We start from the raw sequence: 27,506 nt of genomic DNA on the forward strand, positions 1-27,506 counted from the left end.
TGCTTTCAGCCCGTTTTCTGTCTTATATCAGTTTCATTTAGCATTTTTCGTTTTTCAAAAAGGAACACAAATAAACACGGTCCCTAAGTTGAGCGCGAATAAGAAGCTGAAAAACGGAAGCGTCGCGGTTTTTAAGGTGGACCGCATAGCGTCAATAAGAAGCTGCGAATAAGAAGCTGGATTCAGCCTCGTGATCGATGCTGTGAAACATCTGAAAAAAACTCGACTCTTCAATATCTCTTTAATACATGTTTATGCATTTATTAATTTAGTTGTCTTATTGTAAATATTCTGGTGGCTGACGAAAATGTTAGATCTGGAGCTGTCAACTGGTGAGGAGAATTTATTTCTGCTTTCTCTCTTTTTAAACGGCATGTGATTTCCTGCAGGCAACTCCTTCATTCAGCGCTTTATACAATACAGACCGTTTTAAAGCAAATTTACATTATTAAACTGGGAAAGAGGCTAACAGTGTTATTTCAATGGAATTCTTTAGTTAGGATAGTATAGTCAACTCATTTATTCATTTTCTTGTCGGCTTAACGTTAGTCCCTTTATAAGACCCCCGGGGTCGCCACAGCGGAATGAACCGCCAACTTATCCAGCACGTTTTTACGCGGCGGATGCCCTTCCAACTGCAACCCATCACTGGCAAACATCCATTCACACTCATTCACTACGGACAATTTAGCTTACAATTTAGCTCACCTGTCCCGCATGTCTTTGGACTTGTGGGGGAACCGGAGCACGCGAGCGCCGGGAGAACATGCAAACTCAACACAGAAACGCCAACTGACCCAGTCGAGGCTCGAATCCACGACCTTCTTGCTGTGAGGCGACAGCACTACCTACTGAAGCAATTATACATTCATGGTTTGTAGACAAATGAAAAGGGGTTTCAAGAATGAAAAAATACTATAAAAAAGCAACATTACATTTCCCTCTCTATACTATGATTGATACCGTGCTATGTTGATTATTTTATTTATTTTTTAATTGTTGCTATTGTTATTTTTTTTTAGCTATATGTAACATAATTAATATGCTGAAGATTCCTGTCAGGCATATTCACAACAACAAATTATTCAAAGACTTTAAGGAAGAAATATATTGTATTTATTTATTAAATGTTTTTTTTTTGCCACTATCATTTAAACCACTAGGTTCCACTTCTTTATGAGCAGAATGTTTTTAAAATCATTTATATAATGAGGATATATGAATAAGTATGATTAATTTTTGCATGAATATCTGCTTTGCCCATATACTGTATAAACTCATATACATCGTAATAGGCATGGGACAATAACCGTTTTCAAGGTATACTCATTCAGATTGGAAAAGTCAAGGTTTTAGAACCGCCAACATTTTCTGCTGTACCATTTCTATGGTTCATGTAAAAAAAATTTTTATGTTTTTTTCTTAGGACAACAGCAGAAAAGATATCCAAAGATGCCGTTTTAAATAGTAAAGAAATCTGTGTTTTAGAAACAAATGAAGACAGCAGAAGTCAATGATTCCATAGAATTATTTCGACTGACATGTTTACTGATCCAAGATATTTTAAAAGTGTCTCAAAATAAAATATATTGTGTTCAAAGGAGAAAAAGTTTTTGTCTTTTACCCAGACAATTAAAACAAACATATTTTATAGGAGTAACCACAATACTGTGATACCGTGAAACCATAACATTTTTATCCAGGGTTATTATACCTTCAGAATCTTAAACCGTCCCATGCCTACATCGTGATACTAATTGCTTCTTTACTTTTCCACACAGAGTAAAAATGTCACTAGTACAAAAAGCATTTATAACTAGCATTACTAAGTATAATAATTTAAACAATTGTGACATTTTGCATGTTTTATTGCAGGTGCAGATAATGTGGTTGAACAAATCGAAAAACTCCCTGCAGATATGATCGCAGAAACTGTAAGTTTGTGCATTTTGTGGTCATGAATAATGAGAATCAAATGTCTGTACTTAATCCACTGTATAAAACAGGGGTGCCCGAATCTAACAGACCTGGGCTAGCCAATCAAGCTCATACTAGGCTTATGCTGGTGTGTTGAGGCAAGTTGAAGCTAAAATCTGCAGGACACCGGGCCTCCTGGACCGAGTTTGGACACCCCTGGTATAAAACATATGCTAGAATAGTTGGCGATTCATTCCGCTGTGGCGACCCCTGATAAATAAAGGGACTAAGCCGAAGGAAATGATTGTCTGTAAAAAAAGAAATAGAGACATTTTTATGCATGTATTTTAATTAATGTGCATTTTAACATGTTGTATTGAAATGTTAGTTTGACTACCACTCTAACCTAATTGGTCTGCTAATCTTTTATTTTTCCAGCTTCAGGCGATCCTGGTTTATCTTCAGGATCAGAACAGAGCAGTAGATTTGATTGAAACTTCTGATGTATGTGCATAAAAATCACATTCCTGGAAATGCTTTATAAACTGAAAGTGCATGTACCTGTTATTAGGTCTAATAGTGTAATGCTTCTATTTCCCAAATACCAGAAATATCAAAGAGCTGGGATAAACCTTGATCAGAAAGCTGTTCAAGATATTATAAGACTGATGTCATACTATTTTAGGTACAGTATTTTATTTCTGAGGATGAAAAAATAAATATCTAAAATTAGGAACATGTTGGTTTTGCTGTTTGCCTGTTGATAAATGTATGATAAATGTTTATTAAAACAGGTTAGCCGCAAAGAGCAATCTCAGTGCTGACGTTCTGGTCAGTAAATTGTCAAAATGCAGCAGTAAATGGTCCAAACCAACCCTGCAACTGGTGCAGCAGCTTTGGGCAGAAAACGGTGCTCTTTTACAGGCACATCAGGATCTCCTGACAATGGCTAGTATCGGGCAGGTGTGTCACATGATTCTTGATTTTCAGAGCTTGTTTTTCTTTACTTTGTCTATCTGGTTGTTGATATCAAAAATTCTTCACTGTTAGCTTGTAGATATCCAGTGGAAACTTGGCATGGCTGTAAGCTCAGATTCCTGTCGATCCCTCAACTCCCCAATCATTTCTGTTCTCATGAAAATCGCCAACACGTCAGGCGAGGTGTCATATAAATCTTTCGAGATGACAGTTCCACAGTTTCAGGTATTAAAGTTTGCAGTTTGCTTATTTTAAACCATCTGAAGTGCTGAAATTTACTGTACTATTTCTTTTCTGTTGTATTTGTCCCACAGAACTTCTACAGACAATTCAAGGAAATGTCCTCCGTTTTAGAGACTGTTTAATATTAGTCTGATTTTTGTAGCTGTGTGTGTGAACCATTCTTTCTTGGACAAATAACAACATTTAAAAGGTTTTAACATATAAACATATATTCACTGTCAACCTTTAACATGAATTGATACTGTCAACAAAATAAAATGCTTTTGAAAGTTATTATTAAATAATGGTATGGCAATGCAAAAGTTTACGTTTTCTGTTTTTCATCCTGTATATTATTAAAAATCATGTATATTTCATTAATACAGATTTTCAGAATTGTCTTTAGGAATTATTTGTTATTTTTTATTAAATATTTGTTTATTATAGTTTATGTAGCGGAGTTATTAAAAACTAAAGTATAGAAAATTATAAAGTATAACTTACTCTGCATATAGTGAATGCAGTTTGTTAAAATTTGATTCTAAATATAACCATAGGTGTATTATAACTATCTATCAAGACAGCAGAGGATGCTGTAGAGTAGGTTATACAGATTCATTTTTCTGCAAAAGTAGATTCATGTGCAGCAAACTTGTACAGTATAGATTGTACAGTATTATAAATACATGTAATATATAATATTGTTGACAAATATTGCTTAAACTAACCTTTACTTGTTTTCTATACCTTTGAAACTCAAGTTTACAAGTATACTTCTTAAACGCATCCAAACCTCTGTCTTTGTTTACTAGAAATGTGAAGATTGTTTTGTCCACATATACAGCGGGTTGCTCTGACCCCACTTTTAGTATTCATTGACTTTAACGGGCTCTCTTTATGAAACTATAAGTGTACTGGCAATATATTTGATTGGTTGTTAAATAAAATCAATATCAAGGCTGACTGTAACAGAACTTGTGACAAGGACTACATAATCAAGGCCAAAAAACTAATATTTTAGTATGCATGACAAATGACTGGTACCTTAAAAAAAACATTTTGTTTTCATAAGCATACACTATTGAGGTATTATGTTTATTATAGGTATTATCATTATTATTATTATTAGTGCTTTATTTTTCTACAGATTTATAAAACTCTCATAACAAACTTGGGAAAATGTTTTGCTCATGTTACATTTGTCAGTGTATTGTTTTTCCTACATAGTGCTTGATGATTGGTCATTTAAAATTATTATTGAATGAAGTTGAGGCAAAATGGAAAGTTAATTTTTTTGTCTCTTGTAGATAAATTGGTCTTGTATCTTTATTTTAAAACCATAGAAAAGCTTGTTTTCCTAAAAGAAAATCATCAGTGTGCAAATGTATATGCATAAAAAAACTTTAACCCAAAAACTTAAAATGTACACACCCACAAGTGGTTCCAAAACTTTTGTCATTTTTTTTCCTTCTGCTGAACACAATAAGATATTTTAAGGAAAGCCAAAAAACTCTAACCATTGACTTTCATAGTAGGACAAACAAATCAAATGGAAAAAGTTAATATAGTTACAGGTTTCCAGCTTTCTTAAGAATATCATAATTTGTGTTTAACAGAAGAAAGAAACTCAAAGGTTTGTTACAAGTGAAGGGTGAGTAAAAGATGACAGAACTTATATTTTTGGGTAAACTAACGTTATCCCATTATCCTTCTGCATTTATGTCAAAATACATTTTAAATAACAGAATATGCATGTTTTGCCAATGTCATGCAGCCAATTAAGGACTACTTTTAGTGAAATAAAATTTAACCCGATCATCTATGAAGTCGACTTGCTGAAAGCTCAATCAGGCCATTGCCCTGTGTTTCCTGAAGACACAGGGGAGCCCGAGATCCAAACACACACGCGCGCGCTCACGCTCGTGCTCAAGTAAAACGCCTCTCATATGGCTGCTGCAGCCACTCCTCCTGGAACAACAGCCCTCTCTGTGTTCTCCTCCGCCGTTAAATGACACAATAACGACTAAAAAGTGATGTGCAGCGACTTTAAAGCACTCCGGCTCATCTGCAACTTCCCGCATGAGGTGTCTGTCCGCGGCGTCGGACTCGAGAAATCTGCTGGAAAACAAAACGCGCTTCCTTCAAGCAGTTGTGTATTCATACTCTCAACCGAAACCTTTAACTTAATACACGGATTAAGCGAGCCCTCAAACAATCTGAACGGATGTGTTTTTAGCTTTAAACAGCGACCTGACCTTGGAATAAAACCTCGTTGCATCTTAAAAGCCTTCATTTCTTGTACTTAAGCTCTTCAGGACACACGATCCTTGCGCACTTTTGACTAAAGCGTGAGTAGCAATAACGCATCAGGACAGTCTACAGCTGCTTTCACATAATACCGACCCGTTCATGTTTTTGTTTGAGCTATTTGGGGTGTAAAGGCACCGAGTTGTTGCACAAAGCAACTAAAGTCTTTGTCTCGTAGCCCTTGGAGAGATGGAGGGACAGGACGGCAAAGGGAATAATGACTGTAATCAGAAGGAAGACAAGAGTTTTGCTCTGTGGTACATGGGCTGGTCGGCTCTTGACAGGCGGACCACGCTGCCCATGCTGCCGTGGCTGGTGGCGGAGATCCGGAGGAAAAGTGAGAAGAACGAGTCCGGTCCCGCACAGGCCAGGGAAGTTCAGCTGCATCTGTCGCCCCCTCTGATCCGCTGCGTGCCCGCAAGCAGCAGCAACCCGTCCGTCTTCATATTCGAGCACAAAGCACAGTTTATATCCAGGTTTATCCACAACAGCCATGACTTGTCTTATTTTGCCTACCTTATCAGAAGTCAGCCTGAGAACCCCGAGTCTGAGATGGCATGCCATGTGTTTAAAGCATGTGATCCCAACCAGGTATGTTTGACGACTGATTCCGCCTTATTGCGTGTTTTCTGTGAAATGTTTTGATCAAGGACACTTGAAGTTGAGGACAAAATTATTAGCCCTTCTGGGAAAATGCAATTTTTTCCCCATGTTTCTCTATACGTTTATAAACAGTTTTAATAACTAAACAACTGTTCTCCTTGCCATGATGACAGTACATAATGTTACATTTTGGAGAATACTAGTAGCCTACTCTGCTTAAAGTGCAATTTAAAGACTTAATTAGGATAATTGGGTTAATTAGACAAGTCATTGGACAACTGGTTTGTTCTGTAGCCAATCGGAAAAAAAACGTTTCTTAAGGGGGCAATTCAATTATTTCTGCTTTTATTTCAGCCAAACTAAAGGAAGTAAGACTTTCTCTTGAAGAAAAACATTGCAAATACTGTGAAAAAAATCGTCCCTGCTCTTTTAAACATCATTTGAAAAAAATAGAATTTAGACTCTAGACCAGAGATGCCTAAACTAGGGGCTGTGGGCCATAGATGGCCCATGGTAATCTTTGATTTGTCCCGCCATCCTATCTAAGAATGATGGGGAAGTTTAAAAATACCTTTTAAAAAGATTGTTGTTTCAAGTTCAGCATAACCTTTTGTTTGTTTAATTGTTGAGCTAAAAAAAAAGCAAACTGAAAATTAAACGTTTCAGTTAAATGTTGTGAATTTTTGTACATGCAAAAAATGTACATACTGTCACTGGAAGGACAGAGAACAATGCACAAGACATTAGTGAGCAAATCAAGGCAATGGCAGGTGCAGCTTGACTAGTGCATTGATCTCCATCATCTTATACATTAAAGTGGATTGTTAATGTTTTTACTGTAAGAAGTTCATTATAAAATTTACATATTGTATAGTTATTCATACAAATGTCATTTTCCCCTATTCATTTAATAAAATAATAAATTAGGAAATCATCATTGTGACTTTAATGTAATACAGTTGGTTTATTTAACTTCAGCCCACCACCCTTAAACAAGTTTGTTTTTTGGGCCTTCATAAGAACGTTTGGGCACCCCTGCACTAGACTTTATTGAACTGGTTTGTGGATTATTTGGCATTTATTATGTTAGTAATAATTTTGCTACTTAAACTGTAATATGTTCCTGAAATCCTTTCTAAACCAGCTCTATAATGATATTACCTGGATGTTTTTGTTTCAGCATCTGCTCTCTGTTTATTGATTGTTTTATTGCTCCATCTGTCTGTTAGTCTGTCAGTAACTTATTCTTAAATGCTAGGTCTTGTCTAATGATAAATGATTTAATCAGTTAATAATTTTTGCAGATATTAAAACTTTTTCAACTTGCCAGTTTTTGTTTTAAATATCTTTTTAGTCTACTTACTGATTGTTTGATTGCTTGACCATTTTTCGCCACATGTTTAAAAAAACAATAGTTTTATTAACTCCAATAGCTATTCTCTGCCAAGATGAGAGTACATAATGTTTTTAGCCAGTTTGGAAAATTCTAGGAGCCTATTCAGCTTAAAGTGCAATTTAAAGGCATAATTAGGATAATTGGGTTAATTAGGCATGTCACAGGATAACAGTGGTTTGTTCTGTTGCCAATCAGGAAAAAAAGCATCTTAAGGGGACAAATTCAATTATTTCAGATTTTATTACAGCCAAACTAATCGAATAAAGACTTTCTTAGGAAAAAAAACTTAATAAGAAAAACTGTGAAAAATGTTCCTGCTCTGTTAAACATCACTTGAAAACATTAAAATATAGCCACTAGACTTTATCAAACTGGCGTGCGTTTCTGAAAACCATTGTTAGCCAACCAAGGTCACAAGTTCCGTCATTACAAACATAGTTCGTTGATTTGGCATTTCCCAAATCCATCGTTCCAATGAACATTCGCAAACTTGTACACTTGCAATTACACCATTGCGCTCCCTTCGCAGTGCAAAATGAAAACATTGATGTCATTTTGAACACAGCCGTGGCTCATTACGAAAGCTATAGGTGACTTATTATTTAAAAGCGGAATTTATGTTACATCTCCAGCTTGTGAGCTTGTGAAAACAAAAAAACATGGCATACGTTAATGGTTTTAATTTATAGTAGGTTATTTATTAAGTATCTGTACTGTATATGACATGGGCCTGTTGGTTAGAACATTTCTGCAGTGGTTTGCATGTGTCAAATTGTAAAAGTAGAGTTTTCAAAAATAAAAAATAAATAAACAATATCCTACTTTAATAATGATCATCATCGTCATCATTAATATTATTATTATTAAAGTAGGATTTTCCTCATTTCCTAATAAATATAAATTTCATTTCTTAATAAATAGCCTCATTATTCATTTATTTATATGATTTATATATGACATTAGAATATGTGTTAGCTTTTGTTAGTTTTTTTATGTTTTAGAATAGAATATGTTATATTCTCATCAATATTTGTCAAGGAAACATATGTCCTGTATGTGCCATTTACATATTTCAATTAATATGAAAAAGGAGTGCATGTTTTACCTAAACTAATATTGGATTTTTTAAAATGCGTGTGCATGTAGAACAATATAATTTGCACAAAGAAATTATGGGGTTCTTCTCTAAAGAAGTTGTTACCACCTCGTTTGAGCATCATTATGGGCGTTTTACGTTATAACTAACGTGGTTCAAGTGATGGATGCTACAGGAAAAACTACGGGTTTTGGGAAAACACTCGTCACCACGTCGTTCTTTTCCCAAACGATGCATCGTACTATGATAGTTCAGCCGCGAGATATGCCGTTGTTTGGGAAACGCACCCCTGGTTATGTAGATTAATGTCATTATTTGACTAATTAAACTAATATGCTCCTAAAACCCTTTTCAAACCAGCTCTATAATGATTTCCCCTTGATGTTTTTGTTTCAGCATCTGCTTATTGATTGTTTCATCTGTCTGTTAGTCTATTGTTCTGTCAGTAACATATTCTTGTATGCTAGGTCTTGTCTAATGATAAATGATTTGACCAGTTTTTTTAAAAGACATTTAAACTTATTCAACTTACCTGTTTTTGTTTAAATATATTTGTAGTCTATTTATTGATAGTTCAACCAATAATCCAGTCTATCTGTCTGTCTATCATTTTATACATTAGGGCTGGGCAATATGGCAATCTCAGTTAATTATTTTACATATAGAACAATAACGATATATTTCAACATCAGTTGTTAATGCTGCCCAACAATGACTAAAGCCACCAAAAATTAGAGGGTCTATTAAATAGCATAACCTATTTTAGATGGGTGATAATATTTGGCGGCCAGAAATGAGGTGCTTTTCTAATATCAACACTATTTTAGATTCAAATTGTTGCACATTTCTGCTGTGTGATTGGCTTTTAGATCAATATAGAGTAAAAAAAGTTCAGAGCTTATCATTGTTATTGACTAAAATTTTATTGCGATTGGATATAATCTAGTTTATCTGCCCTGCCCTATTATACATATTGGTTGCATATTCCTAAAAGACAGGTCTATTGATTTAAGACTAAATTTCATTAACAGTTATTAAATTTGTAAAGTCTATGGATAAATGGCATTGTTTGACCATTTTTCATGAATATTAACACTTTTTTATGTCTTTCTGTATATAAGAAATTTATTCCTGTATATAAGGTTTATGGTAAAATTACATAATTTTATTACTAATTTATTTGACCAATATTAATGTTTTTAGTACTTATTGAAGACAAGGATCACTTGGTTCATTTAACAACAAGTAAATTCATATAAAAGACATGATAGAGTATGATACATATTTAAACAGCTTTTCATTCTTTGCACTCTAACCCATTTTTTAAAATCAGACGCTGAACTTTTTACAGTGTCAATGATTGCACTATGGTGTTTAGTCTGCGGTATGATTGGCAAGTCTTTGTCATTTGGATAAATGCCAGTATGTAGGGCACCGTTGCACCAGAGGAATTAGAGTTATAGGGCATCATGCAAAGATGGGTCAGATCTCTCCTGGCACACTGAGAGAAAGGATTAATCAGATCAGCGAGACAATACACACTTAGAATATTGAAATCTCTCCACTCGCTCCTCTGCTTGCTGCCATGATGCCTTGAAACAAACAAGTAAATGACTGTGATGCATCTGACTTCTCTGTTCCACTGCATTGATTAGGGATAACTTGTAATGTAACACTAATGTCAGTCTGCTGCAGAGCTATATTTCAGACGCCAGCTCAATACTCTTTGTTGCTTTGGGTGGAACATGGATTTGAATATAATTGAAGGCAATATTATTAACCCTTCAGTGAAATTGTAATTCAATTATTTCCCATGTGATGTTTAATGGGAGAATATTTTTGTCAACACATTTTTTAAGCACAATGGTTTTAATAATAATTATAGTTTTAATAATGATAATAATAATGAATGTGATATGTTTATTTAAGGTTATTAAAATAAATGTACAATGTACTTTCAGAGATATAATCAGAGACAAGTTTTACAAAAAATGTGCAATGGGTTATAGCCCAAATTTTTTTTAGACCATGGCACAGTCCTATAATATAGACATGTAATTTAATAATTCTTTTTTTAATAACTTATTTATTTAGTCTTTGCCATGACGACAGTTCATAATTCATTCATTTATTCGGCTTTATTTAGTCGCATTATTAATCTGGAGTCGCCACAGCGGAATGAACCGCCAATTTATCCAGCACGTTTTATGCAGCGGATGCACTTCCAGCTGCAACCCATCACTGGGAAACATCCAAACACACTCATACACACACATACACTACAGACAATTTAGCCTTCCCAATTTACCTATACCGCAACTCCACACAGAAATGCCAACTGACCCAGCCGGGGCTCGAACCAGCGACCTTCTTGCTGTGAGGAGATTGTGCTACCCACTCTGCCACCGTGCTGCTGACAGTACATAATTTTTTAATAATAATTTTGTTAGATTTTGGTATTCAGCTTAAAGTGCAGTTTAAAGGCTTAAGTAGGCATGGTACGATAATCGTTTTCAAGGTATACAGCCGTTTGGAAAAGTCAAGGTTTTAAAACCGCCAACATTTTCTGATATACCGTTCCTACGATATATCTAAGACTTTTTTTCTTTTACTTTTTTTGTTTGTTTTTTAGGACAACAGTATCTCCAGCAAAAAAGATATCCAAAGATGCCGTTTTAAATTTAAAGAAATCTGTGTTTTAGAAACTAATGAAGCCTGACATGTTTACTTTTCCAAAATATTTTAAATGTTTCTCAAAATAAAATATATCAGACGTACTTCATCCGCCATTTTATCATGATCATCGCTTCACTCCCATTCATTAATTCTCTCATGGTGCATCATGGGATAGCGTAGCACCCATCAGATGCACACTTCTTGCATACTGTTTTTCTATGATTTCGGACATATTACTCAGCTCACACACTGTTTTTAGCGTACTATGGAAGTGTGGAATTTTGGATACAGCCATTGTGTTCAAAGTGGAAAAAAGTTCTTGTTTTTTACCCAGTCATTTAAAAAGAATTAATTTTAGAGCAGGAATCACAATACCGTGAAAACGTGATATTTTTCCCCAAGGTTATTATACCGTTAGAATCTTATACCAGCCCATGCCTAGGATTAAGTACGCTGAAAAAAGTATTCATTGGATCTACATTTACCTTAAACATTTTTTAAGCTAACTGGTTGCAAACAATTTATATGGACTGAATTTAACCAAACTAATTAGGTTGGACATTACTAAATTTCTTTTATTTCTTTAAATTCAGCCCATATAAATAGTTTGCAACCAGTTAGCTTTAATGTAATTTTAATGATTGATTATTTTTATTTTTTTATATTTCAGTGTATGTTAATTAGGTTAATAAGGCAGGTCATTTGACAACAGGCGGTTGTTTTGTAGCCATTAAAAAAAATCTTTCAATTCTAATAAAATTAACCTTTATACATTACTTACAAACAAACAAAAAGTATTTTCCAACCAACCTAAAAGAAATAAGACTTTCTCCAGGCAAAAAAAAAAAAAAAAAAAAAAAAAAAAAAAAAAAAAAATATATATATATATATATATATATATATATATATATATATATATATATATATATATATAAAATACTGTGAAAATGTCCTTGCTCCGTTAAACATCACTTGGGAAATGCTTAAAAAAAAGAATGAACATTTCTAACCATTTTGCTTTCAAATGTGTGTATATTGAATTATTTTTTGCATTGTTTTAAATGTGTATATATCTCTGAATTTCATTTCAAAGTATTTTTTTTTTGCATTTGGCACAGTATTTATTCTGTGTGTACCTTTTGATGATCATTTTTAAAGGTAAAAGTATTTCTCTAAAGTGAAAGTTTCTCTTTGTGCTGTAGACCGTCCTGTGAGTACATGTTGTGCTTCAGAGGCAACATATATCACCGTCATGTTATGCAAGAAAAACTGGCTGGATAGCAACACGTGCTAGATGGTCCATGAGGAATGTGTCTTTGCTCACGTCTTAAGATGGCTGCTGGCTGATTTTGAAGTGCTACTGTGTACGATAGTCAGTCCACAGACCTGCTCAGTTGGCATTTCGCCATAAATATCTCCTAGTCTTAATGCAGCACAATCACTCCTTTGCAGATGCCAGTGGAGGGACATAGTTCAACATTTAGTGCCATAAGGGAACCCACTGTTCTTTTATTTATATTTAGCAAGGAATAGGCAACCCAGTGTAAAGGCAACAAAGTAAGGTTATGTTTTCTTTCATTATGATAAACAATGCATACTCTGATATCTGGCCTCGTTATACTGATAGAACTGAAAGGAAAGCATTATCTGTGTTTAGGCAGTGCTGTGTTTATGCTGAGGGCAAGATAAAATGTGTTTGGGGGTCCTTCTGATGCATTTAGTTCAGTGTTTATGCTATTCAAGATGAGGTTGTATGTTTTGAGGCCTGGAGCTGCTATCTAAGTGTGTCCAGCATTGTGGAACGTATAACCCATTTAGACCTCCAAATCAGAGTTTTAGGATATGCTAAAGTGTCCCAATTTATCCAGCTGCCCTGAATACCTTGGAGTTGGTCTTCCTGGTACCCATAATTAGAATGACTCATGCCTTACCACTCTACATCCAGTGCTGAATGGTGACAAGAAGTCTACTGTTCTAGTGTGCATTATGTTTTGGTATTTATTTTAGATGTGCATTTTAAGTAAGAGGAGAAAATAATAAATAAATAAAATAAAAAATAATTATTTAAAATAATTAGTATATATATGAATCTTAATGTAAAATATTTTACAGTTTGCAAAATTACACATGCTGTTTAAAAACTGTAATTGGATTATGATTAATTTGTTTCATCACATAGTATTAGTTATAACAATTTATTTTAAGCATAAAATATATATAGCTGCTTTTAAATATTTCATGAAAAGATAAATAGGACCCATAGCATAAGAAACTTAAAAAAAAACTGTGTTTAAAGTCTTTCAGTTCATGTTTAATAAAGCTTGCTTCCTGCAAGAATGAATAAAAAATGATATTGTAATATTTTATAACTGGGTCTGTTTTCAAATAGTCATTTTGAAATCTCTCATAAATAAATTGTGATCTTTTCTCTGTTTTTGCTGTTATTTTTTGTAGCTTTACTTATATGTTTCTGAGAAACCTGTAAGGATATTTCCATTGTATATCTTGTTTTTTTTACCTGCATTCTAACGCATTTCTATTGACCCTTTAAAGGTGAGTGAAAGTTTCAAAGGTGAGTGTCATTTTCAAAATGACAACAACGAATTTGAACTGATTCTCATTGCCAGATATTAGCAAAATATGTACAGTGCTCAGCAATTGAGCGCACCCTATTTTGAAAAGGAGTATTTTTATTTATTTCTCATTGAATATAGGCAATTTATTTTGGTGCATTTAAACAAAACAGATTCGTTAAACAGATATATTCATTAAAATATTTTAGTCACCAGACATATTTAGAAATTGAAAGATAATACAATTAAATTCAAGCAAAATATTACATAAAAGAAATTCAACCTACAAAATTTTAACCAATTTTTAACATTTTATTGCTTTTCTTGATTTTTTTCCTCTTTAAATTTGTATTTAATATTTTTCTATGACATAAATTTGGGTGTACTCGTTTTTGAAACGTTTGGCTTCAGTACTGACTGATCTAATGTAAATGCACAAATATAATATTGTATAGTTTCCTATTAAAATATGAATTTAAAAGAGAGATTTGTGAGGGGTCTACTTGTATATGCTGAACACTGTACATAGTCAATGCAATGAAGCCCATTGATGACTTTTTTTTCTTGTTGTTGTTTTTTCCTTCCTTTTATCCATTTTTAATGAAAAGAAGGATTTTGTCAGTGCTTTGTGTTAAAAGAGAGGGAATTGTAAAATCATCAGCTTAAACTATTTATCATCCCACAACTTGTGCTAAAATAAAAGAGGCTCAAGTTTCCTCAGTCGAGCAATTAGCTGCACTAAAGAAATGAATAAATGTTATTGCATTAGGTTTCAACACATAAACCCAAGTAGCATTTATGTGCAAACATCAAACTGCTTTACAGTATTTTGTTTTATGATGAAAGAATAGATGCTTTTCAAAATGACAAATGGACTACTTATTACGGGCTTTTTTGAAAACTTGAACACAAAGAGAGCTTAACACTGGCTAGTTAAATGCCAAATATTAGAAAGTAAACTTAGTTTGGATAACAAAGATTGATATTTTGTTATATTATGCAATGAGGAGTTTTCCGTTTGTACAGACTGGCACAGATGAAAAATTGAAAAAATAGGTGGAAAACAGCAATGGAAAGTATAGTAAACAGTGTTTGTTTTTACAGCTTTTGTAATTCACATCCTCCTTTTTGATCTCATGTTTGTTTCAGTGCAAATAATTTACCAGACTAAAGAGGGTCTAGCATCGTCTTGCAATTGAATAATTCAGACCATTTAAGGGTTTAAAAGACACTGTCGCCAAATGTCTGGTGAGGTCAATGGAGTTTGCTGCAAATTTGTCCAAGGGATTTGTTGCTCTTTCTTGCACACTTTACATTTGTTTTTACTCAAAACAACACTAGTATGAATGATCTTTTCTCTGTCCAGTTTTAAAAATAAGTCCGCCTTTTGCAGATTATTCAGGCTGGTTAAACTAGACATTCAGTGACTTTTTTTGGGAAATCTGTTCCTAGGAAATAAGTCATTTGTCAGTTAAAAACAAGCAGCCACACCCTTTGTGCTGCTTACACAGGCAGCAGATCATTGCTTGAACGATTGTTTGCTTTTCCTCCTGATCTCAAGGAGCCTTTTCTCTCAACCGCACTGTGATTTTCCACAAGTTAGCCTTGGGGTTTCGATGCAATGTTTGCATTGAACCAAGCCATATTTACTAAGAGTTGTGCAGTGGACCACAAAGGTCTTAGTTGTCTTTATTTTTACCCTGACTCCCTCGTGAAGATCCTGCTGTAATTGCATGAACCAGTGGTGAAGTAAAAAAAAAAAAAGTGATTGTTGCTTGACCATGCGGAACTTGCTGCTAAAATTATGGCTGTTCTGGGTGGTTGCCAGGGCATTGCTATGACATTCTGCATTGATTTTAATGTGGTTTATAGGGTTTTGTGGATGGTTACTTTTACAGCCTCAAGTCTTTTTCGGATATTCTAGTTCTATATATAACTCTGCTCCCTCCTTAATAGTTTTGGTGCCTCAAAAAGTAGTAGAACACCTCTCTGCTCAACAAGCCTGTGTTATGTTGAGTTCTATGTCATTCTTAAAGGCTCAGTATGTAATTTTTGACCTGTAGAGGGTGTGTAATTGCAACAAATGTATTGTTGATGACGCCGTGACTCGGTGTGGAATCATGAGAGTTGTCATCTATATTGCATCTTATAAGACGCCTGCAAAAATGTTGTTCATTGATGAGCTAAAGTATTCAAAACTTATTATAATGATACTATGAAGCGGAGTAAGGATGGAAGCCATCAATATGAACTGACACCGCTGAAGCAATAGATGATGAGAGACTGGCATAACATGAGGCAAAAACAGCTGAACTTTTATTATGCCACAATCAACCGGTTCGGGTTCTTGCAGTCATGATCATGTGGGAGAGAAAGAGCGCTGTTTTATCATACTATACATGTTAAGGTTTTGTAATAATTAAGCCCTGTGCAGTCTTATAAAGCCAAAGACTTTAGAATACACAGTCAAGACATGTCACTTGTATCATTTTGAATAAAATGAATAAAAGTGTAACAGCCAATCATCAATCGCTATATGCCGAATAAATCCCGCCTTCTAGTACAGGAGCCAATCATTGATTGCTATAGGCAGATGATACTTCCGGGGAAGGGCTCAGACCAGATGTTAGATGAAATGAATCTAACGAGATGGTTGTTTTTTAATTCTATTGGTGATTTCTAATATGAAATTCAATCATAAGCTTGGCAAGCAGTTTTGGAGAATTTCATGTTTCCTGATTCAAACGGAATGCCTGAGCTTACTGCCCGAAAGATGTTTTAAAGATGGTTGCCAAGTGAAACGACTTGTCTTAAAGGCACTTTGATAAAGCACACAGGATATTAAAGCTTTTTTGATGTTTACTTGTTTTTCTATAAGACCAAACTGGAAATGTCACTAGTTAAAATAGCCCTTTTCTCTTGATTTGAATACTCTTTGAAATAATTGTTATAGTGCAAACACATTAGTCATCAATAAAATGAACTCTGTTCTGGGTTTTTTGTATATTTTCATGAATAAATCTTACATATTGTAGCTTTAAATGTAATATAGTGGGTTAGGTGTTTGTTGTACCTGATAGCCCATAAAGAAGGTGATTTATGTTATGGGTGTAGTTTTATGTCAGTGACTTGGGAAAGAAATAATTCAAATGTCCTTTGCAAATGTTTGCTTGTAATGTGAAAGTTTTCATGGGTTTCAGCACATTTGTCAGACATGTCTGTTTATCTTTGGAAGAGATAGAGCAGTTTGTGCAGTGTGTGGTTATGTTTGGCTTACTCTCTATTACTGCCTTGTACAAGCAATGCATGTGACCTTGGGGAAGCACTTTGTATTTTTATGCGGCAAGCACTATGTGGACATTACAAGGCTTTTGTTTCTGGAAGATTTGTTCTAATTGACTGGATTCTTGTTAATGCTTTTGCATTTCACTCTTGTAGTGTTGAAAGATAAATGTTGCAGTAGAGGATTTTCTCTGTGATGGCAAAAAATCTCTTTTGTTTTGGTTCCATTAACCCTACAGTGAACTGTTCTTAAATCGATCGAGTGGGCAGTCTTAATTAGGGCTACATGTAGGATTTTAAAGCAGTTTTTAACAGTTCCACATGAGCAGACAAAAGTTTTATTGTTAATTCTAAATTTTGTGTGAACTCGGAGTGGTGGAGTTAAAGGTGGTGAATACACTTGGACTCAATTCATAATGAAAAGGGCAATAGTTACACCAGAATACACATATTTATGATTCTGAAGCTGTAAATACATAATGATGTTACACATATCCGTGCACTCTGTAAATAACATATTAATAGGCAGTTTTCACTGTTGGAATCAGACATTTTGGGTTCATCTTTTAATTTTTAAGCATGATATATTTACCATTTAATATGTTAGCTTAATGCAGTACTGTCACTGAAACACATTTGAATTCTACATTTGAATGCAGACATTTATTGGATGTTATACAAATGTCCCACAAACAAAGTCTCTCAGTGCTCGCTGTGTTCTGCCTCTCCTGCTATTAATGCACTCCATGATAAGAACAAACCATCTAAAATGCTTTGAATTTCATGCTACTGAAACTAAATGTGATTTGGTGATTTAAATTATGTTTGCTCTTCCATTTAGAGGATTTCCTGCATATAGTCTTCAGATGATCAATCTAAATATCAGGCGTTTTAATCCAAAGTGCCAAAATGCTATTTCCAGACTTAAAGGGGTTAGTGCATCCAAAAATCAGAATTCTGTCATCAGACTTGGATTTGAATTGGACTGCTTGACTGATTTATTTATTTATTTATTAATTTTATGCCATTAGGACCTTTTTAAGCTTCAGGTTTTATAAAAGTATCTTCATTTGTGCTTCAAAGATCAACAAAGTCTTCCAGGTTTAAAACATTGTGGGGCAGATATTACTTTGGATGAAATTATGCAAAAAAATACAGTAAGCTCAATCTGACCGACTGTATATGTATTGTTTTTGTCGCTCATACATGGTTACGTTTTCAAATCTCAATATAATCTTATTAAAATATTCTTTCTAAAATGTTTTGAAGAACTTAAAGGTTCTTTAATTAACCAGAATGTTTTTTAATGGCATCAGTATGTGTATTTTTAATATTTTTTTTAATTATTTATTTATTTCGCTCAGAAAAAGTGAAATGGGACACATTCTGATCTATGCCTGAAAATCCCTTTCGTTGTTTTTGATCCTGTAAAACTGTGCAACATTCTAATAAGCCACACAATTGGGTGTGTACAGTTTTGATTTATGGAAATATCAACTTTGTTTGAATCATTCTGAACCCATCATGTTTTCTACTTTGCTTGTTTTTCTTAATGTAGCTCCTGTAGTTGCCGTTTATGTAGAGCCAGCTCAGAGCTGAATCTTCTAGCTGCTGTTTGTTCATCATGTAGTTCAGGCCAGCCGAGCGTGCTCTTCCAGTCTAGTCTGAGCTGGCCTATAGTCTGTTTAAAGTCTGTGGAGCTTTATTACATTTAACCTTCTTCTTGCTGGCACCAGGCCCAATTCTGTCGCCAAATTCATTTTTGTATTCTCCCAACAAGACTTGTCTTGCTGATATAAATCAGTTTATTTAATGTTGCCATAACCTTGTGTGCACTTGTGCGCGAGAGACCTTGCAGAACATTTCTGAGCTAAGCAAACGCAATACAAAAGAGATCATGGTCGTAAATATATTTTTATTTTTGTAGGAATATCAGCTAGGTGATTTGGCAATTTTTTTGAAGCCAAAAGCAGTGTTTAGAGAGATTTAATATAAGTGACAATAACTTTTCCTCAGCAATGTCGGTTTGTTGGTCGTAGCTGTGACTAAATGTAATAAAGCTATTAAATGTAATCAGTGTCATGTTTTCATTTGTAAAATCAAATGTTTTATTTGCTGTAATGAGTGAAATTAAGCTGACAGAATCTCTCTGGCTTGTGACTGTGCATGAGTTTGTTTTATTAAATTATAAAAATGCTGTTTCAGTTCTGAACTCAAGCCATTGTGAATGATAATTTCCTAATTGTCTCGTACCTTTCAGTGTGGATGACCCGTATCAAAATGGCTAATTGGAATCTTAAGGTTTCCAGAAATGGTGTGTTAAGCAAAACTCAGGAGGTAGATTCAAACAAAACATTAATTGTGCAGATATGTATTTGTTCCATTGGATATGTTGCAAGATATTAGATAGTTGTTGATATTTGGCATCCAAGGGTTACACAATATCTTGGAATTTGGGTCGCCTTTGGGGTTGAATTTTGGAATGGATTGCTCTTTTTCAAGAATTTATTTAATAAATACAAGAAAGAAAAGAAAAAAGGAATATTGCTGTTAAATTACTTAACCCCAGGACATGTCCTGTATATGTACATGTACACATGTATTTTAATATCTTTTTATTTCTTCAGTAGAGCATTAAAGAAGATTTTTAGCTGATGTTGGGTGGTTTTAGAAAATGAAATAAAAATTCAAGAAAGCAGCAATGAACCAGTACTTTCAGAGATAAAGAAGGGAAAATATAACTAATACCTGTGACTCCTGAGGATACATTGGTGTAACAAGGGAAACAATTGTCGTTTGCAAGAAACTGAACATTATTTAGAACACTTTTACATTTATAATACATTTATGCATATTTCGAGGTGAACTATACCTTTAGAAATAAAATATTTGCTTATGAAAAATATTAGACAATATTTTTGCATAATGAACTTTTTTTCACCTTTTTTATTAGGATAGGATCGTGTAAGACAGACAGGAAAGTATTGGGAGCAGAGAGAGTGGAATCGAACTCAGGTCGCCATGAGCACCATGGTGTTAAATGTCGGCGCACTTAACCACTAGGCTATTGGTAGGCCCACACGGAATCTGCACGCGCAGAATTCTGCAGATTTCCGGAGATTTTTAGCACATCATTGATTCTGTTTATTTACTTGTGTAAATGTGTGTAAATATATTTATTCAGTTTTTTAATTAATTTCAGTAATATTATTGACTAATATGAAAATGTTCATATGATTTATTTACAATATAGTTTGTAAAGTAATATTTTCTGTCTTTTAGTATAGATATATTGTATAAGAGACTTGCTTTGTTTACCAAATAAAGTGGATCTAATAGGATTTGCATTGTAAACATTAAATGAAAGTTAAAAAGGTATTACTTTTTATTTCATATATTAAGGTTTTACTTATGATAATCCCAAAATAATTCCGCAGAAATCCGCAGATTTTTTGCACAATTCTCCACAGAAATAGCAAAAAATGTCTACAGATTCTGTCTGGCCCTAGCTATTGGCACTGACATAATGAACATTCTGTTTTTTATTTATTTTTCATCTGGCTAAAACATTGGAAATTCCCTAGATTTTGTGTAGACACATGGTATTACTGATTTTAAAATGTTAAACCAACGTTAAAGGCAAAAAATTGTCCTTCCACTTGTAGTTTCAGGGATATAATAGCAGAGATCCGCTTTCCTAGCTCCAGGCTTGATTCAAAGTGATCGATAGTAGTATCAGATACCAAAGTGGAGGCCCCTCTAATAGATTTATTTCCATTTGGTTTCTTTAATGTACACTCAGGTTCCTCAGCAGTTTCCTTTTTAGTCTGCCTTGGCTTTTGTATTACTGACTCTTAAATTGCTCCTCAGAGGCTGAGCCTAGTTTAGTTGTGCAACCTGCACGTCTCCCTGCAAAAGTTTAACATAACAACTGAGCCTTTTAATGGAGGTTTTGTCCTCGTTTGCCTTTTGGAATGTTGATTTGGTAGTTTTATGGTTGATCTGATGCCTTACCCTGTTCCCCCAGGTGCCTGAGGTTATTAGCAGCATCAGACAGGTGTCCAAAGCAGCTCTTAAGGAGGAAAGCAAGCCCAAGCAAGAGAGCGATGAGTCTTTCTACAACTCCCAAAAGTTTGAAGTGCTTTACTGTGGAAAGGTGACCGTCACCCACAAGAAAGCCCCGTCCACTTTGATTGATGATTGCATTGACAAATTCCGCCAACATGAGATTGAACGCAAACATCTGCGGCTCCTCAATGGCCAACGGAACTCCACTGAGGCTCCTGTGGAATTTATTATGGGCGAAGATCCGTTGAGTTCATCCCTCTGTGAAGTGGATGAACCTGAATCTGAGCCCAGCTTGACCGAGGAAGAGCTGTCTGAGATGGGCAATGGAAAACTGGACCTGGCGAACTCCTCCAGTACGGGCAACCTGCGAGGGGCCTTTCCTGAGTGTATCTTGGAGGACTCTGGGTTTGGGGAGCAGCAGGAGATTCGCACGCGGTGTAACAGCCTGGCGGGTGGCCTGCAGAAAAGACCCAGAGAGGCTGGCAAAGGGACGACCAGGAGGAGACATGCTAGCGCACCAAATAACGTGCAGCCATCTGATGCAGACAAGAACCGCACAATGCTTTTCCAGGTAATGTGTGCAGATACACCAGCCCAAACGAACGAGGACATGTAGCTATTTTATTTATTATCAGAAGAGTGGCTAGTTTGTATGGTTTCAATCGATTGTATTTGTTTTAAAACGTACAATCCCAAATCCCACCTCTAACACTAATAGTATCCCCACTGGGGGATGAGCAAACTAAATTTGTTTTAAAATGCATAAATGAGATATGTACGAATTAAAGGTACCGTATGTAAGTTTGACACCCAGGGGTTGAACTAGGTATTGCACTCCTGGATCAAAACAAATGCAGGCACAGGCTGCCAGATTGAGGACAGGAGCGAGTGATTTAGATTGTGTTCTAAATAAAAGCAATGGCACCCGATAGAAGGAATATTTTCCATATTAAAAGGAGTGTTTGTCCTAATTAACACCTCGAATTGATATATTCGAAATGGCTTCTATTTCTCACCGGTGAACAACAGTAAACTATGACAATGATTACCTCAGGTACACCTCATGTGCTTTTCTTCAGTGTTTGAATGCCATTTTACATGAAAATTGTTGAAAATTGTTACTAAAAGTATGCATAGATAGGTCACCTCAGATCTTGAAAATTAAATCAACTGTTTGAAACTGAACTTTAGAACTAAACGCATATGAGTGATTCAGCATGTACATTTAATAATGTTAAAGAGGTTTAAAATGTATTAAATAGATTATAAACCTTACAATTTCATGAGTGAATGCATATTCTGTGCTTCTAATGGCTGTATTTAAATATCTGTCATGTTTCGTCTGGTGCAAAGAGCCAAATTGCTTATTGCTGCAAATCTCGTCACGAAGCATGTTGTTAGGTCATGGCGTTACAATGTAACCTGCTCACCTGATGTTTACGCTCGTAATATTGATATCATTTGCTAATTAATAGCCACCTCATGTGGAACTGAATTTGTCTCATTTCTGAGTCTGCTACTGTCCACGGGAGGTCACATTTTGGTCATGAGCACATGCTTTCAGAGCCTTTCTTAATGAATAAATGAAATATGCGGTTTCTCTGTCGAGGCAACCCAGGGAGCTGAAATATAATTGGCTGAAGTGGCATTGGGTGGGTTAAAATGACCAAAACAAAGACAGAGTTCTGGCATGGAAAACACATTTTTAAAGCAGAATATCTGACTTCAGCATTGTTTTTCAGATAAACAAGAATATTCACTTGGCATGTTTCTTAAATCTCTGCAAACATATTATGGTATTTTTATGCTTTAGAAGAGTCAAAAACTTACATACAGCACCAAATAATTCCAATAAATCCAAAATTTACGAATTGCTGTGACATTGCATTGGGAACATGTATATTTTAAAGAACCATGTTTTTATATGTTATATGTTTATGTGAAGAATGTTTTTTTTTTAACATTTAGCACTAGAAAGATTCATACTTGTCCAATGTCTGAGCTTTTTAACTCCCAAAGTTATGAGCAATGAAAATATTTGATATCGGTTTAAAATGCTACTTTTATTTCCCTTAGATAAGTGCTAACTGATTTGTGACCCCCAGTAGCCAACAATACATTGTATGAGTCTAAATCATCCATTTTCTTTAATGCCAAAGATCATTAAGTAAAGTAAAAATCATGTTTCATGAAGATATTTAGTAAATATCTCTACTGTAAATGTCAACTCAAATTTTGGATGGTAATATGCATTGCTAATAATTCATTTGGACAACTTTGAGTGAAAGTTTTTGAAAGTTTAAAAACTTTGAAAGTTGATTTTTCTCAATATTTAGATTTTTTTTGAACCATCAGATTCCATATGTTCAAATGGATGTTGTCTCAGCCAAATAATGTTTTTATTCTAACCCTATTTATTATTAATTTGTTATTATTATTATTATTATTATTATTATTATTATTATTATTATTACTATTATTATTATTTTCAGTTTACATTTATATGTATAAATCTCAATTTCCAAAAAATTACACTTGAATGAATGGTTTTGTAGTTCAGGGATACATTATTGTTTCTGCATCTCAATGTATGTATCTCAGCCAAATAGTATTTATCCTAACCATATTTATTTTCAGTTTCATGTATTTTACATGAGATGTATAAATCTAAATTTCCAAAACCTCTAAAAGGACACTTTTAAATGTTTTTGTGGTCCAAGGTTACATTTCTGCATCTGTATCTAGTGGCTGCATCCTTCAAAGATCCGCCCTTGAAGTCTATGAAAGCCAAAACAAGCCATTCATTTTATTAGATAGAAGATTAATTTAGATGTATAACATTAGATATCAAATAACATAAAATCAAGTACTTGCATTAAATAGTGTAATCCACATATTTTTTTAAAATGCCCTGTCGTCATCAGCACACAATGAATCTTGGGATATTCTGGGCTGTTAATGTACAACTCTCTTCATTGTAACTATATTTGACAATTATTTTTTAGCCAGCCACTAACAATAGACATTGAGTTCTTTCACCAGCAGTTGATTTACAGGCTAAGAATAAGTTTAGAACAGACTGTGACTGTTTTTGTTTGCATACAAATATAAAGAATAGTTTTAAATTTAAATAAACTAAAACATTAAAATAAAACATTTACTAGCCAATGCCAATAGTGTTGCCTTTTAACCAATTGCCTTTTACCAATTAACCTTAAAAACAAGCCTGTGCATGTAAATGTCTTCTTTTTGAGAGGTGAAATACTAAACCTTGCTAATTAGTATGCAGTACAATTATGCAGTCACGCGTTTTCCTTTAAACGCTTTTCAAGGAGAGGTGTCTCTATGGTCCTTTGGTTTATAACTTGTGACCTGTGTGACCTTGATGATAAAGAGGATTCTTTTGATGCAAATAAAGCTCACAAACAATGCTTGGCCGAGTATCAGAGAGGGCAAGTTATCAGAGATTTAGCTTGATGTTTGTGTTGTTAATCCTGCTGCGTCTTTCTTTTGTGCAGGTTGGACGATTTGAAGTGAATCTCATAAGCCCAGACACCAAAAGTGTGGTTCTGGAGAAAAATTTTAAGGACATCTCATCCTGTTCACAGGTCTGTGTGTTTTAGGATTAGGTTTGTTTGCCTTTTGAGATAATCTCTTTCCCCGTCTCATATTTAATGTCACCATATGTTATCACACAGTGTTATTCAAAACAACCACAGCACCATTGATGTGACATTTTTCACATTTTATGATTAAATATATATCATATCCTACAGTTTATTGTGGCTTGCAATTTTGTATTATTAGATTTTATTTTGTATTATTATATTTTAAATGTATATATAGCAAATGCCAAGGCTTGATTACAGTAAAAACATGATAAAGGTAACCAATATTTAATTAAAAACTTAGAGTTAAAGGTGCAGTAGGTGATTGTCTTCAGAAAAGTTTTTTGTTGTGCTGGTTGAAAGTCTCTTCACATCCCAATAGTAATGATTAAAGTAAATGATCGTAATGTTTTTAAATGTATGTTTATATTCTGGGTAAGGCGTAAGACTAAAAAAATTTCATCCAATTAAAATTTGTCAGGTCAATAATTTCCATAATTCTTATAAGTAGCCCAAACTGTCTGGCAGCAAATGTAGATTAAAACAACTGCGCACCTGTTCACGCAGATCCACTGTTGTGCATTCACGTGGGCCGCGGTCACGTCGACACGAGTGACAGCGCTAAAAACAAATGCTGAATTAAAGCTTTTTAAAATCCTGAATCAATATTGGAGTTACTTTTGCACACTGGAGGAAGGATGACACCATGGCTGAAGTATTTCTTTTAGATGGGTAATGTTCTGTTTGGGGCATCACGGTGGCGCAGTGGGTAGCGCTCTTGCCACACAACAAGAAGGTCGCTGGTTCGAGCCTTGGCTGGGTCAGTTGGCATTTCTATGTGGAGTTTGTATGTTCTCCCCGGGTTTCCTCTGGGTGCTCCGGTTTTCCCCAAAAGTCCAAAGACATGCGCTAAAGGTCCGTAGTGCATGCGCTAAATTGTCCGTAGTGTATGTGAGTGAATGAGTGTATGGGTATTCCCAGTAATGGGTTGCAGCTGGAAGGGCATCCGCTGCATAAAATATATGCTGGATAAATTGGCGGTTTATTCCACTGTGGCGACCCCAGATTAATGAAAGAACTAAGCCGAAAAGAACGTGAATGAATAAATGAATGTTATGTTTTAAAACTATTTAATCACACAAAGCTTATGGAGATTTTGTTGTTACGAATGGGTTTTATGCACGGAAGTGTTGTTCAGCCACTGAAATCTTCTGGCGAAAGATTGGTGACAATTTTCAGTTTCATAGGGGACCTTTTACAGCATCGATAATGTAGATATTTATTTAGTTTAACAACTAAACAGAGGTAAATAGCGCTATTCCGCCTAGCCTGTTTTACTGAGCTGAAATTGGTTTTATTAGTACATTTTTGAACAATGACACCTGTGACGTGGTCTCTGTATTGTTTACCATGCTACTCTTAATATTCAGTCTGAAATAGCATGCAAGTATGGCTTAGTAATAAGTGTAATTCCTGCAGCCCGCCGGCCAATCACTAAGCAAACAGTAGTCACTTTAGGACAAAGCTTGTGAGAGAGTGATGACAAGTTTTGCTTGCAAACTACACAACTGAAAACATGCTAGATTTAATACATCCTTCAGAATTGTAGTATTATAAAGTACTATAAAGTTTTCTAACTGACTAATGTCAGTGGGTGGGTCTAGTTGGTCTCTGTCATCTTTAATCTGCGCGCTATAAATTTTAGGAGGCGTGGCTTTGGACGACGGGAAGGATTGTATTTGAAAGATGTTATGCTAATCGGTTAGCATTTAGGCAAATCACCTACAGCACCTGACAAGAATTTGATAATAAAAACTCTATAAACCTACTGATGACATTTTTTCCACATTTAAAATAAAAATGTTTTGTGATATTTTTATTTTTTACATTTTTTAAGAGACTTATTTTTGCATGAATAATAAAATAGATGCTATATTTACAGACATGTTTGTATTTATTTTTAGACAATACCAGTGTTTTAACTTCAGAAGAGTTAAGAAATCAATATTTGGTGGACTAACATTGATTTTCAAATGCAGCAAATGAAGACAGTCAAATAGTCAATTAAATGAAGACTATATAAATTTAGTTATTTTTGGTTATTTCAAAATCATTTTTGATAAAAAAGAAGCTCTAAATGACAATATTGTAAATTTGAAAGAAATGTTATCAGACCTTAATAGAATAAAATAATTATTAACTTTTACTCAAACATGAAGCAGGAACTATATAAAATCATATGTTTTATGTAAATTAAAGCACATTTCTATGCCGCTGTGTATTGTTGTGTTGCGACTTTCTGGATGTTGTTGTTTGTATCTGCAGGGTGTTAAACAGACAGATCACTTTGGGTTTATTTGTCGGGATGTGGTGGAGTCTGGCCCTGCCCAGTATGTGTGTTACGTGTTCCAGTGCGCTAGTGAGTCTCTGGTGAGTCCTGACTGGTTTGCAGCACCTGTCCCCACACCGATCAATTATTTATCCTAAGCTACAATGGAAACAATGACTCTCCTTTGCCTGTCTTGTGGAAATTACCTTCACCGCTAGGCTGATTTCTTTGCCAACTGAATGCCACACAAAGGATGAAAAGAATTAGCCCTGTGTTTTTACGTACACAAGGTACAGATAAGACATTATTGTACAGATCATATTCAAACATGGAGGATTTTCCCGTTTTTGTGGTTTGCATCGATTCTTGCCATGTTGCCACTTTTGAAAAAACTGTACAGTGAAACTCACACTGTGAAACTAAAGCACTGCGAACAATTATTAAAGCGATA

General features: G+C 34.6%; 2 protein-coding genes across 4 annotated transcripts in view; both read left to right on the plus strand.

Moving 5' to 3' along the window:
- The first annotated feature begins 197 nt into the window (after positions 1-197).
- Positions 198-3,440, plus strand: commd6 (COMM domain containing 6). The gene is made up of 7 exons (XM_056465455.1): positions 198-332; positions 1,876-1,934; positions 2,356-2,421; positions 2,526-2,602; positions 2,712-2,880; positions 2,968-3,120; positions 3,210-3,440. The coding sequence occupies exons 1-7, from the start codon at positions 308-310 to the stop codon at positions 3,258-3,260; spliced, it is 600 nt and encodes a 199-aa protein (XP_056321430.1). The 5' UTR covers positions 198-307; the 3' UTR covers positions 3,261-3,440.
- A 2,173-nt stretch (positions 3,441-5,613) lies between these two features.
- tbc1d4 (TBC1 domain family, member 4) overlaps positions 5,614-27,506 on the plus strand; it is a 57,099-nt gene continuing 35,206 nt past the window's right edge. For all 3 annotated transcript variants that reach the window (XM_056465433.1, XM_056465435.1, XM_056465434.1), the window contains exons 1-4: positions 5,614-6,015; positions 21,078-21,689; positions 24,637-24,726; positions 27,052-27,156. In XM_056465433.1, coding sequence (XP_056321408.1) covers positions 5,614-6,015; positions 21,078-21,689; positions 24,637-24,726; positions 27,052-27,156 — 1,209 coding nt within the window. The remainder of the gene's footprint in view (positions 6,016-21,077; positions 21,690-24,636; positions 24,727-27,051; positions 27,157-27,506) is intronic.

Source organism: Danio aesculapii, chromosome 9, assembly GCF_903798145.1.
Source record: "Danio aesculapii chromosome 9, fDanAes4.1, whole genome shotgun sequence".
Taxonomy (NCBI): Eukaryota; Metazoa; Chordata; class Actinopteri; order Cypriniformes; family Danionidae; genus Danio; species Danio aesculapii.